At 37.8% G+C, this 16,887-nt stretch overlaps 1 protein-coding gene across 1 annotated transcript; it reads left to right on the top strand.

The window, feature by feature from the left end:
- Positions 1–2,778: 2,778 nt before the first annotated feature.
- On the top strand, positions 2,779–16,392 carry LOC139731804 (sushi domain-containing protein 2-like). The gene is made up of 10 exons (XM_071642679.1): positions 2,779–3,108; positions 3,515–3,804; positions 4,531–4,665; positions 5,006–5,173; positions 5,557–5,820; positions 6,358–6,609; positions 7,547–7,723; positions 8,221–8,436; positions 10,704–10,833; positions 11,984–16,392. Exons 1-10 carry the CDS (start codon positions 3,056–3,058, stop codon positions 12,054–12,056), a joined length of 1,758 nt encoding a protein of 585 aa, XP_071498780.1. The 5' UTR covers positions 2,779–3,055; the 3' UTR covers positions 12,057–16,392.
- Positions 16,393–16,887: the final 495 nt, after the last annotated feature.

Below are 16,887 nucleotides of genomic sequence, written 5' to 3'. Positions count from 1 at the left end.
TTGATTATAACTAAAGATCTCCTGATTGCTAGACATCTACTGGATTGTACCGAACTCGGATCCCATCCGAGTAGGCATATAATGTACGATGTATGCGCATGGTTTTTTTATTATTTACTATTTTTCGAAACACTGAATAATCTTGTGTGCTTACGTCATGAAGGACAACTTTGTCAGCCAGTTGCAAGAAAATTTTCATTTGTACTTCTATTCTGTTCATCAACTAAAACCTCCAGTTCAACAATCTTCTCTCTATCATGTTATCTGTCAGAGGAAGTGATTTAACGATATTGTGAAGATACATCGCTTCTGATATTTCCGACACCCCTATAGTGCTAGTCATAGTATAGCTTTTAAACGTGATTGCGGATTGAATTTGTTATAGCACAGGTGTTATTTCCGTGCAAACTTGTGTGTACACAGGAATGTCCCACGTGCTATTTGGTGTTAGTTTGCGGATGTGGGGAAGTCTTGTTCCGCCTGGTATTCCCGTGGTCTAATCTCTTATTATTACTTAAAGCCCGATCATATAAACATGTAGTTCCGATGAGAAATTACGACAAACTATTTCTGGAATCTAAACGTATCTCAAAATCCAAACCTTCATCAAGATCTAAGTCAAAGAATTAAACGTTGTACTTATTGTTTCGGCTCAAAGCTTGAAGAAATCTGAGTGAATCAAACAATTGTTTTATTAATGATGATTCTTTTTCAAGCATATGACCTACATAGCGAACACCACATGTTGAAGAAAAGAAAAAAAGCTCGCGTGGTCAATATTAGTATCAAAAAGTTGTAGATTAACCATCTGTTGGAAACAAAACGTAGACATTTTACCTTCCTAATCATTTTTGTAAATTCCAAACCTTCATATAGGTTTAACGTGTACAGAGGTCCAATGAGCTCTGCCTCACATTATAACCAATATTTGTACAGCGCCTTTCCTGTACAGACTCAAAGCGCTTCATCTTAATAACAAAATGCAAAAAATCAGCAATATTTACTAAACAAAGTAAAAGAGAGAAAGAACAAACAAAAAAACAAACAATGACTTTAAACTTGTCCTATATAGGAACTTCAGAAACTCAAGTGGCTATTTATTGATACACAGTCGAGCTTGAAATGGTGACTACAAAGTGTATTAAAATTTAGCGAACGTGAGTCCCCTTGTGTGTGAAGCCCCAACAACAGCTCTGTGGTGAATCTCTCTCAATATGATTATCGCTAATACAGTGTATTTTTTAAAAGGATGTATAGCAACACGTGTTTCCAATATGATATACTAGTAAGGAAAGGCATAGCGGGGTTCTGACAGAAATACGCTTGGTGTATTTTAGTGACAGCCAGTCTTTAATGTCCATTTCTGTCTTTATATGTTAATGTATGAATAGTTATAAGATTGCAAACACTTATGAAATGGTTTTGTTCAAAGGCCCCTTAGTGAATTTTATATATCATGTGATTGATATTCAAAGGTGAAAATGTCATCACACAACTCTTCACTGAAAAAGCCATATTGATGCGTGGATATATAAATGATGTAAAAAGCTCTGGTTACCATGTTGATCACCTGTACAGCCGTATAAAGGGCTTGAAGCTTGAAACACGAACATAATATATTTTTTCATTATATCCTCTTTATCTTTGTAAAAGTGTGTGAAGTTTTCAGTCGAATGCTCAGGCTATGTGACTCTCAAGATAACAAAAAGCTTAGAGAATGATATTTGATTGCAATGGAGTGACCTGTATTCGTACTTTCAACCAAAATCTATGCATCATATAACTTTTTCTTTCGTATTTAGCCCACGACATATCGTCACTGGTCCAGGTATCGGATTGGAATTCTACACCCGGAAGTATAATGAACGTGACGTGGGCACCGGAAGCTTTAAGGGGAGTAGACACTGTCTCCATCGCTGTCTTTGAGTATTCTGAAGATATCGAGACTGGAATTGTATCATGGCAGGGCATCCGTACTATTGCAACTGGTGTACCGAACAATGCCACGCCATACGAATTTTCACTGGACCCAAGTAATGTTAGAAAATCTGCCATTGTCGGGGCTGTTGGTATCATCGAAAATAGCACATCATCGTTTCCTAGGTAAGAGCATTTTGATATTTGATGATGATGATAATAATGATAATATTAATAATGTAATAATGCTAGTAATAACATTTTTGTCATCATAATCATCGTCGTCTATGACAAAAAATGGACTTGAGTTCCCATGGAAGCCATCCCTCTGTGCTAGCATTGCTGTACAGAGGCCCTGTCATTACCCATGCAAGCTCTGTCAGGTACAGTTAAGAGGGATATTGGCGGGGGGGGGGGGGGGGGGGGATGATGTTCAAGAATGTACGCGGGACAGGGATCGAACGCATGATCTTTTCAGTTTAGAGATTCAGATCCTCAGAAGAGATCTAAATACAAACTTTCGGCATTATCTTTGGTACAGTATTGGTAAGGTGCTACACGGAATTGTATGTCAGTTATTACAATTTTGTTGGTTTAATCTGTGTTCAATGCCAGTATCCCTTCCATTCCCTTTTGTTCCCCGTCTCTCTGTTTGTCTGTCTGGTCTTGATAAGATTTCACATAGTTCCATGTGCATGAGTGTGTACGTACACTTGAAGGAGTTTCAAACATATTCTATGACTTGCATTTGTAATAATTATATAAACGACACTCCTACTTAATTGAACCATCGCTGCAGCACCGATTGGGAGGGGAGGGGGAGTTTTAGAGTATGATGAACATTTCATGATATTGGTAACGATGCAAAGTAAATTTTGAGGATACTTTACTAAAAGACAAATTTACGGTCATTTTAAGGCTGCTCAGACGTTCCATTTGGAGCAAGATTCACCCACTGAACTGGCTGTCTCCCGTCAACCAAGATCTGTGGTGCCAGGAGTGGGCGAGTGAGCAGCAGGCCGCTCCTTTCTTTCTCGAAGGACGCCCTCCCTGTCCATGCGCGGAGAGGCAAGCTCGTCGTGACACGGGCGCGTTCACCACTTCCTTGGACTGCCGCGGTCAGCATGCAAACAATGCAATGTGTACAATGCAGAGACATACGGCTTTTTGTGTGACCACTAACACTCCGAGGTACTCTATTCATTATGATTACAATGAAATTATTTTCTCCGAACTCCCCGTTTGTCGAAGTTTCTTATGATACTGCGGATCAAGTGGGAGAAAGGAATTAGGTGCTGATGTGATTTACCTTTCAATTCATATAATTAAAGGAAATTTACTTAAATCAGAGGTTCAGCATATATAGATTGAATGAATGAATGATTACAAAATAAATGTCTACAATATGATAGATTTAACGCATAGTTTCGCACTTTTTATAAGTGATACCATGAGGTATTGTTTTCATTTATCATTATCACTTGATAGGCTCATGGTTGATACGAATGATCTTTCCTCTCTTAGCATCAACTTCTCCTGAAATGTTGATTTTCGCAAACACACATTAATAATACGCATTTTAAAAATATTTCTCCAGCTCTCAAGGAGCAGGTCAAGAATGTTGCTACGACTACGGCGGAAATTTGGTGGACATAGACTCTGTTGGTGTCGGGATTTCCATCCGGTCCCATATTCGCGGGGGTTTCCCCTTCTGGTCGACGGGCCGCGTTCCGTTCCTGTCCCACTACATTGCGGATGTGATGCCTTTCCTTCAGTGCTGTGGCTCGTCCGACAATGTGCTGTCAGGCCAGAGGGGACAGTGCAGACTTTATCACAGTGTGCGTCCAGCACAAACCTGCTACGACTATGTTGCCCCTAATAAGATAGGTGAATATTTCATGACAATTATAATTTGTTCAGTAAGCGACGTCATGTTTTCCTTTAAAGATGAAAATGACAACCTCACGAGCAAATTTTTGATTGTAAGACGTGATCATTTTCTAATATGAATAAATATCCCGGTACTGTAGATACTGTTTGAATATAAAATAGAAATGTACTCAAACTAGCAATGGTAGGGTGGAGGTAATGTTCCAAGTAGTGGTCATGGCTGAGTGAAGCAGCGGCAGCAAACGCATGGCGTGAGTCTCAGTGTAGCATTTGAGATGCTCTCTTTTAAGTACGTTATATTTATCCTCAGATATTGTTTTACCAACGTATTCATACAAGATATCTTATTCAGTCAGGAATTTGAATAATAATGTTTGCGAGATGAGTAGCATGTGCATATTACTCCATAAGAGCTGTTTTTACACTACTCGATGAAATCAGTCAAAATGAGGGTATGTAGGTACAACTGTCAATAGTCAATGTTGGTTCCTCCTTCGGTTTATGGAAAACTCTTGTGTGGAAGAGCCTCGAAGATCCCTTTCCACATGAAAGAGGAAATACCCGATGGAGTAGCCCGCAAGACACGCGTTGACAATGGTTGTATTTATACGAAATATAAAAGAAGATAATATACGGTGTATCTCGTTGCGGTTGTATCATGACAAATTAATACTCTACGCCCTTTATTGACATACCAATATTTCCTCCCTCTCTTTCATGCAGCAAGTGCCTTTGGCGATCCACACTACATGACGTTTGACGGGCTGAATTACACTTTCAATGGTTTCGGAGAGTTCACACTTGTCAATGGCAGTAATGGAGAGTTTGTGCTTCAAGCCAGGAGCGTACCATTGAAAGGTGTGGCGATATTTTGTGCCTTCCCTCTTCCGTCTCCTAGCCCCCCCCCCCCCCCCCCCCCGCTCTCTTTCCTTCTCTCTATCTTTTTCTCGATACACACATACAGACACACATAATACCATCTACACCCACTTAAAGTGTGTTCAAAAGAGACAAAAGTATTGAAAAGAAAGTTTACAGCAATGATAGTGACAATGATAACACATTGGTAATATTGTAACTATATGATTATGGTTAATGATTTCACATAGGGACAGATTGAAATTGTTGGTATAAATATGATAATCACTGAGGATTTTAACATTATGACTCTTTTTTTTTCTTTTTGTTTTTTAATCAGGCAGCCAGAGGGGCACTATTTTCACAGCCATGGCAATGACAGCTAGAGATAGCGATGTAATCCACGTGGAGGTCAACCCAAGACGAAGCCTGGATGTGTACTTCCGACGGGCAGGGAGAAAATTTAAAATGCTTGATTTCCAGGTGCTAAATGAATGGCGACTAAAAGGTATGTTGAACGTATGTAATCAAGAAAAATATTGATATGGTTGCTCTCACTTGCTTGACAGCAGAGGGGTAAAATGAAAGTATTTCAAATGCAAAGTCAATTCCATCAACTGATCGTTTCAAACGAGTTTGTGCAATAAACGATGTTTGGTCAAATTGCGGGACGGTAAGTTGTGCACGTAACACAACTAGAAATAACAACCGCATACGCACATTGGCACACACAACAGACATATCAACGCGGTAATACCAGGACAAGTGGTCCAACCTTTTGTAACTACCTGTTAAACTTTTCTCTAAAGTGAGAGCATGGAAATCTCGACACCCCTATACCGTCATTGGATGTATACAGTGTATGATCATTATCATTTCGCCCCCATTTAGGTGTCACAGTACGTTCGGGTGACGATTTATCGACAGAAGGCTTGTTGGTGGTCTTCGATTCAAGCGGTATTAGTCTTGAATTTTCGGCTTTTGAGGGCTCCCTTGCAGTCATTGTCAAGTTACCAGCACATTTTCGAGGGACTACGCAGGGATTGCTCGGCACGTCGAATGACGACACAAGTGATGACCTTCAAATTCCAGATGGAACTACCCTTCCACTGTCTTCATCACTGGAGAAAATATTCAGCGAGTTTGGACAAACTTGTAAGTTTCAAAGAAATCGTTCAAGAATCGTTAGGTAATGTAGAGTAAACTTGTACAAACCTGATCTTAACATGAATGAAGTAGGAGATTAAAGCAATACCTAGGCAGGGCTCTGAGTCCATGGAAAATCAATCAGGTCCATCAAGTCTATGAAGGGTACTGGTAATAAACAATCAGAAGACAGTTTATGCTTATGTTTGGATAACAAAATCAGCTTTTTTAACAAATGAATTTCATAAATTTTATTTTATCTTTTTGCAAACATCCGCAAAAATCTTAAGGCACCACGATGTTCAGCACAGAAATTACGAGTTGCATCGTGACATTATACAGAATAATGGACATGTGCTTGAGAAAGCTAGCTCATTAATTATCATGATGACAACAAAAAGTAGCCTTGATCGGGGTTAAAAACTTATGTTGGTAAAATCACGTTTTAAGAGGATTTATCATTCTTCCATTTATTTTAAAAGCTGTCAATTTTCAAAAATGCGAAACTACAACCTATGTTTGTTTGCTAACGCCTGTTCTGTCTAGGGGAGGTTCTTCCAGGCATGTCACTCTTCTTCTACCGTACCGGGTTCAACCAATCGGCGTTCACATCTCAATCCTATCAGCCAGCTTTCACCGTGAACGACGTTCAACTGGAGGATAATAACGCCAGCACTGTATGTGGACAAGACATGATGTGCAGATTTGACTTGCAGGCCACCGGTAGCGAATTATTTGCACGCCATACTCTAGCTCTAGTTGGTCGATTCAAACACATCCAAGAAGATCTGGCACCAGGTAAGGGAGCATTACGATGTGTACGGGACATAATGGTGTGTCAACAGTCGATATTATTTTGCAGTGTACAAAAAGAAATCATTAAATTTTTGCCAATTTTATCAGTTTTTAAAGCAACCGAAGGAAATATATATCAGAAAAAACTAAAGATTTTGTTTCCAATATGAACTGTATCGTATCAATATCCTTTAGACTGTTTGTAACTGCCTGTCAAATCATATTATTATTTCATACAATTATCATGTAACGTTACATGTATTTGTATCTGAATGTTTATATGTGAATAAAATTTCTTTGTGAAAAAAAGATGCTCAAGGAAGATTCATCATTTTTAAAAACATCAACTAAAGATAATTTAGTTTCCTTTATCCAAGACCCTGCCATTACTAGGCATATTACCCTATATCGTCACCATCCCAGTCATACACCTTGATGGTCGAGGGGGCATGGTGGGTAAAACATCTTGTCCAAAAATGTAAGCACTTGACACTAGCGGGGATTCGAACTCGGGACCTGCAAATGAACATCAAGAGCTAGTCTATGCCACAGATCCCCCATCAACATTGATTAGGGAGTTACAATAACTGTATGAATTTTTGCTTTGCTAATTTCTATAATAATCATGATATGCGTTAAAGACTCTAGCATTGAGAAACTGGCATCCGTACTCTTCTTGTTCAAGAGTAAAATTTGCGTCAGCCATAAGCAGATCACATCCCACACTGCATGGCGCAAATTCTATGTTTGCGAGATATCGTAAGTTTGTGTTTGTGTAGCACAAGGGAGTAGTACATCACTCAATAATAGACGTTGCCATTTTACAACTCAGGAGCAGTAGAATGAAGTAAGAAAAAAAGAGAAATAAATAGTGATTTTGCTGATAGTGATAATTGCCTTGCATGACTTCCTTGTAATGTAGCATTATTGTTCCCCACAGTTACGTGTGGTGAGTTGACTCCTAACATGGCGAACGGACAAGTGACAGTAAGCGGGAATTCACCTGGAGACGTGGCTGGCTTTACGTGTGATGAGTGCTTCGAGTTACGCGGATCTCAAGCTATAAGATGCCACGCCACTGGCAGATGGTCAGCTCTGCCGCCATCTTGTGAACCAAGTGAGATCTACGTTGATTTTTTAATATTTTAAGAACATGAACGCAGCAATTTGGAAACAATGCCGTCAGCCAGCACTTTGATTATTCCTTGCTGGTCCTCTAATCAGACCTGAAAACTTTACTGACAACTTTATAAGTCAACCATTAAAATAGGTACATGAGTTGAATTTATGAAACCCCAAAAACAAAATTTTTATCCAGAATTGGTAATGAAGTTGATTGTCTTCGATTGTAACTGTAAGTCAAACTGTCAAGGATTGGCACAGGACTAATTACTCGTTAACTATAGACTTCAACATAAAGTAGTAATTGAGAAACGCGAGTAATATCAATAATATATGTAGGCCTACGTTCAATTTCCACCTTTGCTAAGACAGTCTGCACGCAGTGACGCAACTGTAATAGTAAAGTGAAGTTTGAAGCTGGTGATCAACCGGATAATGGACATGGCCAATATGACAAAATGAGATACATATGATATTCTCCTCCCTACACAGTCGGGGACCGATGCCCTGAGCCCCACGTTCCCGCCGACGGAAACATAACCTTTGTAAGAACATGCCTGGAAACTCAAGTCGTATTCTCGTGCTACGAGGGCTTCCGTCTCATGGGCGCGCCCACGATATCTTGTCTTGAGAACGGGCAATGGAGCGCGCCTTGTCCTAAGTGTCACTTGAATAAACCCTCTCCAGATCAAGTTGTCAAGCAGGCAGGTAAGTATTGCTTGTTGGTATGACAGAGAAATCATAGATTTAAAGTATTTAAGATCAAGGACACCAAAGTGACAAAAAAATCTTTTGTTTAATCTATCTAATGATGATTATTCGATATTGATATTGATATAGATATTTAGGTATAACATGATATATATATATATATATATATATATATATATATATATATGTATATATATGTATATATATATATATATATATATATATATATATATAGATGACGAAGTAGAGTGGTAATGCATTTTGACAGTCCAACAGTGCTATTTATTCAGACCAAATTTTCGACGAATGCATTCGTCTTCCTCAAGGTCAACAGTGACAATATTCTGAAAGTAAACAAGGTGACTCTATTCTCTATATAATAGTACAATCTCTATAGAGAATAGAGTCACCTTGTTTACTTTCAGAATTGTCATTGTCGACCCTGAGGAAGACGACTGTATTCGTCGAAAATTTGGTCTGAATAAATAGCACTGTTGCACTGTCAAAATGCATTACCATTCTACTTCGTCATCTTTTCTATGCTGGTACCAACACGCGGACTACAAGTGTCATTATATATATATATATATATATATATATATATATATATATAATCAAGTGTTAAAACAGTCGTATAAACACCGCAGGAGCCAAAGAATTGGACACATATTTATATGAGTAATATCTATTTATATATATAAATATACAAATTGTAATTTGTTAGTCCGACCAACCTAAAAGACTACACTTGAAATCACTTGGATCACTCTTCGCCTAGGAGTTACTATAGTATACAGCCCTTTGGAAAATGCACAAACACGAGAATACCAAAGATATGAAAACTGCTCTCGTGACTATACTATGGCCCTCTAACTTACATTTCAATTTCCTTTTTCAAGTATAAACGTGACACAAAATAAGCATAATGAAATTTAGAACATAACTCGAACGCAGTGCAATTCAAACAAGACAGTAACAAGTAGAGATTACCAGTTTTAAAAAATGTAACCTATCATAGAGCCTGGATATAGTCTGAAGGTATATGACATCGATTTATGACCTAAAAATTAAACGTCAAAGTGCATATGAAATACTAATTTAGTGAGAGAAACCTACTGAAAACCTACTGAAATACGTTGTAGCTTGTTAGCTCACTTGAACCAATGAGCTAATGCGATCATTCAGCGTCGTGTGTTGTGCTCCGAGCGTCGTGCCTCAACTTCTTACATTGTCAGCTTCTCCTTGAAACTTGAAAACTCCGCAACAGATATTAACCAAACTGGGCAGGGAATATCCCTTGGGTAATAGGATCTCAACTTGTTCAAATGGATGCTCCCCATTCCCATCAAAGTCCCAAAATTAAAGAATTAAAAAAAAACTTATTTTCTATATAGAACCAGAAAGATAAAACTTAGTTGGTGCTATATGAGTAAATACATCAATGACTGAAGTTTGTTCATGGTGGATCCAGGGATGCAGTTGTGGCCGGGGTGGGGGGGGGGGGGGGAATGGGGGAAGGGACAAAAGTGGGGACACTAATCTTTTCATTTTCATCTTCTTGGAAACGCATAGTCAAATTTGTCACCAAGCTCTGCGGGTATTTATCGCTACGATAATAAATGTATAATTATTCGTACAAATGGCCATCATGCCCCTTCTTCGGCCCCAGAGGACAAAAGGGCCCGAAAACAAAGATTAAAAAATATTCTTTTATATAGCCAGATATGCTCGTAGGAAGTACAGTGAATGTACTTTCAAGTTTGTTTATGGTCAATTTTTAGGGGTGGCCCCGTAGAGGGCCGGGGAACATAGAGGGCAACTGTCAACGATTTGATCTTCTTTTTTAGAACACAAGGTTGAATTTTTTACGATCTTGGCAGTTATTATCGCCAGCGTCATCCAGAATACACACATGGACACCATACCCCCTTGGAGGCCCAAAAGTCCCCAATTTTGCTATTATAGTGATAGTTTGCAAGAATGAGTGGAAGGTGAACTTGTGATACTCAGAGTACAAAATCCACTGGGTCTCTTGTATAGAATAGATCCCTCGTGAGGGAGATAGAAAAATAGAGATCTACCAATGTCAACGGCGGAAAAATACCAGTGAGGAATATGTTACGCTTCCACGTGTACAGTGAGATGTCAACTGTATTTGATTTTTTTTTCATAATGTAAATGAGCTTGATTAGAAGCTTGAAGTTTGAAGGCACTCTCCTCCAATGTTCACAACTGACACCATAAATTAATGATTCTTATTCTAGAGGGACAACTGACGGCCATTGAGAGCGCCTCCATCGCTGCCGGCGTGGGCGTCTTGCTGCTCGCTATTGCCCTCGCTGCTGCCTGTGTCGTCACCAGAAATCGCCACGTGAAGGAGAAAGAGGAAAGGAAGTGAGTTAGTTTAAAGGGGCTGTACAGTACTGGTTGAGGTGGGGATTCATATTTTTTACATTCCTAAGTGAGATAATGAGAAACCTCTTATGAAATATGAAAGAGCATGTAATTTTAAGAAGGATTCAACGTTTATTTGATGAAAATTGGTTTTCAAATGGCTGAGATATCCCAAAAAGTGATAATAACAAAAGACTACAGGCCACGCCTTTTATTAGGATCTCTTTGTTTCACCTTGTTTTTGGATATCTCAGCCATTTCAAAACCAATTTTCATCAAATAAACTTTTGAAACCCCTTAAAATTGCATGCTCTTTGACATCTCATAGAGTGGTTTCTGAATATCTCGCAAAACGTTAAAAGCTAAATCCCCACCTCGACCAGAACTGTACACATCCTCAATTTGTACAAATTTTCGATAGAATTGTAAAAATCAACGTCATGAGAGGATCAGTATTGCACCATTTCTCACAGGTATGTGATAAGCCTCGGGAAAGATCATTGTAATGATTGTTTGTCATCAGTATTTCCTGGTGCAGGGCGCTGTGCATGATTGAAAGCAGTTTCGCTGAAGTACTTCATTAGAACACCATATTTTGTCGAGGGTTATTATGTTGATTCACACTTCTTTAACTGAACACAATATCCTGTTGACATCGTTATTTGATGAGACTTGCAGTTCTCAGTGTTGTTCAGCGTCAGAGATCGAGAATGAAGCATTGGGTTCATTGTCTGTTGATATATAGACTGCAAAGTCACCTGTTGATCTATTCAAGTGGGCATTAGTATGATGGTTATGGTACCACGTATGTTGTTTCTAATCAAAGAAAGCAATAATTATTATTAGTAACAAAAGTAGAGTGTGGACCAAATTTCTCAACATTTTTGTGTTTTGCATATGATAATGGACACACTGTACGTACTCCAGGAAAGCTTCGGAAGGATACTCTCAGATATCATGTGCGCTTTAGAGTGCATGTCAACATGCTATATGAGATCATAGTTCGTTGACTCTCCGTCTTACCAAACTTACCTAAATGCCACATGAACTTGCCATAATCAACCCAAAAGTAAATATTAAGATGAAAATAAACTGCTTTGCCTTGATCGCCCCCTACATTCTCTATTTCTATTTTTCCGTATCAATATAGGAAACGCAGGTCAGGAGTGTGGACAACTATTCAAAATCCCACCTACAATGCAAAAGATAAATGGTCATGCTAAAGTTGACAGTTGGCACGACAACCGACTAGCTACGTAAAGCATTCGTCTGACGTTCGGAATTTATGCAGGACAGACTAGGATGCAAAGATCTTTACGACGTCATTCATCACACGGAAGAGACGCAGGATTGCTCGTAGCAGCGAAACAACACAATTGCCGACATAGAAATTCCACGTAAATTGTGCGAAATGTAGTTACAGATGAAAATACTGCATCAGATTTGAGAAAAATACTGAAAGTAAGAAAGGGTAGATAATAAAGGAAGAGAGAAAGGAAAAAAAAAAGGAAAGAGATAAACAAACATAAAATAGTCGTACACCGCTATCAGTGTATCTGCAATTACTCTCAGTTTCAGTGGCGTCCAAAGATGCTCTTATAGTTATCAAGAGATGAACTTGATGCATCCATACCAGTACTATCCTTTTCTCACGTAGAAGTACCTCCCGTGATTATCAAATTAGGTGGTTATTCCTTCCTGTATCACTTCCTGTCATCTCAGGGTCTGTCACATGTTCTGATGTATGAGGTAGATTGATTAAACTGAATGCAGCAAAATTAAAGCTACAAAGCAATGAGACAAGACAAAATTACAAACATGTGATAGACGAAAAATTGTCTGTCAGTAAGTTTTCTTATTTCTGTTTTGTTTCCTCAGTATGAAGAAGACGTCCATAATGATTCTCGGTCTATAATGAGTTGAAATCACGATACATTGAAAATGTATGCTTTCATGCCCTGACCTTCAAACCACCCAAAGGATTTGTTTAATCATTATATTCGCAATTTCAAGAAGTATCCTTTACTTCGAAACGGATCAAAGATCGTGCTCACAATACTGTGAGAGTGACATTTAGCAGGCTCTCAATGCTTCTCTCGCGGCGGTCTAAAAGAAAGCGTTACTTAGCATCTTAATTTCGTAACGCTCGTGGACACTACTACAGTAATCATCAAATTAGCATTCATAATCTCTATTGTAATCTAATATTTATTTCATATATTCATTCTCCACTCATGGGAAGGATTACCCTTTCAGCCATAACTGGGATTTATTTTCAAAGGAGTCTGGTTTCTTTAACCTTCAGCGATTGTCTACATTATTTAAAATATGATATAAGAAGCAGAAAATTTTAGTACTGATGTTTTCTTTTTCAGTGAAAACAAAGACTTTAACATAATTACAGAATGGAAATCATTTCGTTATTTCATTGGGCGACGCAAACCATTGGCTGTAAAGCACGGTATGCACAATAAAACTATTATATCAGCGTGTTTATGCCACGAAATTGTCTTCGCAATGTTGAGTTCGAAAGTTAGTGATACTCGAGATTTGCAGGGCCCTCTGGTAGAGCAGTGGCAACACTGAAGAGGCTACCCTGGGTAAAGAAGACCTTATCATTATCATTTAAATTATCACGTTTGATATTTCTTCGAATATATCATGTATATGCGTATGAATGGTTTTGTTATCGAATGATGAAGGACTCTTTTCGCTGTAAGACATGAGTTTTTGCAAACTAAATTGAAACGAAATTTGCTGCCTAATTTGCTGAGATATGCTAATTTAAGGTATCGATTAACATGAGCAAGGACGTATTGAGCCAGCATGTTGTTGAAATTGGATGTGTAAAATGATAAAGTAACGAAGGCGTTCAGTAACTGATAGAACTTACCGAAATCTCTACTTTTTATACTGTCGAGTGTCTCAGCTTCATTTATTCCAGAGAAATGCGAGCCATTTTCTATGTAGTGGCATACAGACTGCGTAATCATAAAAAGGCAAACACACACACACACAAGTTATGCAAGATTTGCACTTTTTCAAATGAAATGGGTCATCTTATCATTTAGAAATAATGTAAAACTTTCCGCTCTGCCATCAAAATCTTTACAATTCAATTTCTAATGTTTTGGATGGCTTATACGTTCCCATTTCGTGATGGCGCTTGTTTTTTTTTAGTTATACATGATCCATAGCAGTTTATGTAATTTTCACGTTTCTTGACAAATCGGTCACGCGAATACCAAAATTAGTCGAAATGAACAAATTGTCTAAAATAATCCTTTTCTGCACTGTACACCAGTACTTATAGTTCCATCAGATTGTTTTCAGTACATATTACTGTATTGACATTTTAATAGTTCGAATCAATCCTAATCTCAAACTATAGGGTTGTGCACCAGTGTACATACAGGAACCTGTAGAGTTAAAAACATCATTTCAAATATTTTATCATCTTCGAAGTTCACGGGATCAAACATTATTGAAATATCCATCGGGGAAATCCAAAGTTACTCTTGGCGACAGGGCATTTTTGTACGCTGCACCAAAATTATGGAATAATCTCCCTTTGTTTGTAAGACAAACAGTTTTAATTAATGAGTTTAAGGCCAGGTTAAAAAGTCATCTCTTGAAGTAATGTATTTTCTGTTTGAATTTCTTGTATGCATGTCATTTTGTAATGCGCAGTAGAGTATATTATTATAGTAGCTGCGCAATATAAATGTCCTTTATTATTATTATTATTATTAGGCGGTGACAAAAGAGAGCATGACTACATGTTTTATTTTGTTTCTTGGACGATTTGAGATTTGCTGTATCATGTGGTCATGAATAGGTTTCCCTGTGGAACCTTCAAATGTTAAAGCAGCCACTTATGTAATTAGAAATGTCGCCATGGCGACTGGTATGCCTCTGCTATATAGCGTTATTCTCCCAATAGGTCTGCAGTACATTTTGCCAATTTGAGACGACAGTTTTACATGATTGACCAAAAAAAAAGTCATCATTATTTTTGGTAATAATACACCAATTTTCATGACAAAGCTTTGTAAGATAATACAATAGTTTAGATACATACGAACTTCAACATTTAGGACGCTATATGTTTGCACAATGTGGTTGTTTTCACAGGAGAGTTTCACTAGCTCCATGAGGACCTATGGCATGGAATGAACGAAAATTAACGGAAGCTTTTCATTTCATAGTTTCCCTGGTGATATTGCGTAAAACGCTTTGAAAGAGTTGTTGTATATAATGCTATGAGATATAATTATGTATTTTCTTGTATTGTACAGATTGATTAAGCCTGTATTTTCTGTCAAAATTCATCAGTTACGCCAACTGCATAAAGATACATGCTAAATTTGCTTCTGCTACCATATAGGCCTATTGTATTATACTACTACTGGTACATGTTATATATGACATGTTATTCTTGACTTCTTATGAAGCCAGGGACTCAAGTGCATGCGCGTTTGCAATCATTCTTAGTTAGTCGTTTTGATAGTTTCGCCTTCTTTGTTTCAATGCAATTTCACACCATGTTCACGTAGGCTGCACCTGTATACATAATGTAGAATTAGACAACGGAACAGTATTCGGACCCTATCAAAATAGAAACTAAAAAACAAACAAACAAACAAACAAACAACAACAACAACAGCAACCTGGAATTTGAAGTTGACCAAGTTTCTACGAAACGCTGAGTTTGTATAGGATTTACCACAAAAGCAATTTGGAGGGGACCAGTTGCATACAAGCCACCGGTATTTTTGTGAGCTGACCAACATTATCACCTCTTCTAATCACACACAAGATTTTGTTTTATTATCTAGTATGGACGATGTATACTTGTCGATATGCGTTTAGGTGAAATGCCACTCTGTTTTTGCATTGTCATCATAGTAGATGGTATGATAAAAAAGAAACTGTTCAGTAAAAGATATATACATATATGTATATTCATATATATGTAATATATTGTAAGAACGTTGTGGTATTTTACAGTTTCACCGTCTCGTCTTGAGTTAGAGATATTGGTTAAAGTCATTATGAGAGCAAATCAAGAGATAATGTCATAAATCTCCAATTGCGTGCGCACGAATCTTCATTTGCCTCCTATTCTGTCGGTCGGACATCCGGGAACTTCGTGGATGCTAGCGTGCAGTACAATGGGAGCATTGGAGTGAAACGACTTTTGTTTTCATTCCAGCAGCCCATATAGTAATGAGTATAAAAGTACACCAGTAGAAGTGACGTAGCACCGACCGACATAATAACTATTGTGGCTTGACTGGTCTCGACGAACAACCCTCTGATTGCTTGTCTTGCAATCGCTACATCGGGTTGAATTTGGCAAAGGCTCTAGATCATCATCGCCTCATTTTTATTTCTATTAGGTGGTTGCGAATTTTGAGTATCACCGTTTCACTAAAGTATGTGAATCTGTGAATTACATGCGTATACTTTAATTCTTTCTTACTGTATTTTTTGTATTTGTATTTTGTTTGTGTACTGAATTTGGTGGTATCATATTTCAATGATATTATGTGGAAAAATGCCAATAAACTTGACATTTGATTTGATTCGATTTGAATTGTTGTTCCACATCTCAAACGTGAACGTAATACAATCGATAGAGACATAATACCAGATGTAACGTCATAATCAAAAGAAAATACAATTTATAGTCATGAAAATGTGAGGAACCTATTTCAAAGCAAAACTTGTGTTGTATAGGTCCCTTAATGAGAATTTTAGAGGGATGGTACAGTATTGGTGGAGACGAGAATTGGGCTTTTAACTTTTTTGCGAGATACCAAGAAAACACTTATTATATAGTACAGAGCATACCATTTTAAGAGGACTTAAAAGTTTATTTGATGAAAATCGGGTTTGGAATGACTGAAACATCAAAAAACAAAGTAAAACAAAGCGATCGTGATAAAGTGTGAGTCCCACTCTTTAGCAGAATCGCTCTTTTTTGATATCTCAGCCATTTCAAAACCATGCAATTTTCATTAAAAAAAACTTTGAATTCCTCGTAGAATT

This window comes from Diadema antillarum, unplaced genomic scaffold (assembly GCF_040938485.1).
Source record: "Diadema antillarum isolate AM-2024a unplaced genomic scaffold, OU_Dant_1.0 seq00000385_RagTag, whole genome shotgun sequence".
NCBI classification, from domain to species: domain Eukaryota; kingdom Metazoa; phylum Echinodermata; class Echinoidea; order Diadematoida; family Diadematidae; genus Diadema; species Diadema antillarum.
The sequence above is the reverse complement of the archived record's forward strand: the minus strand, read 5'-3'. Positions and strand labels throughout refer to the sequence as shown.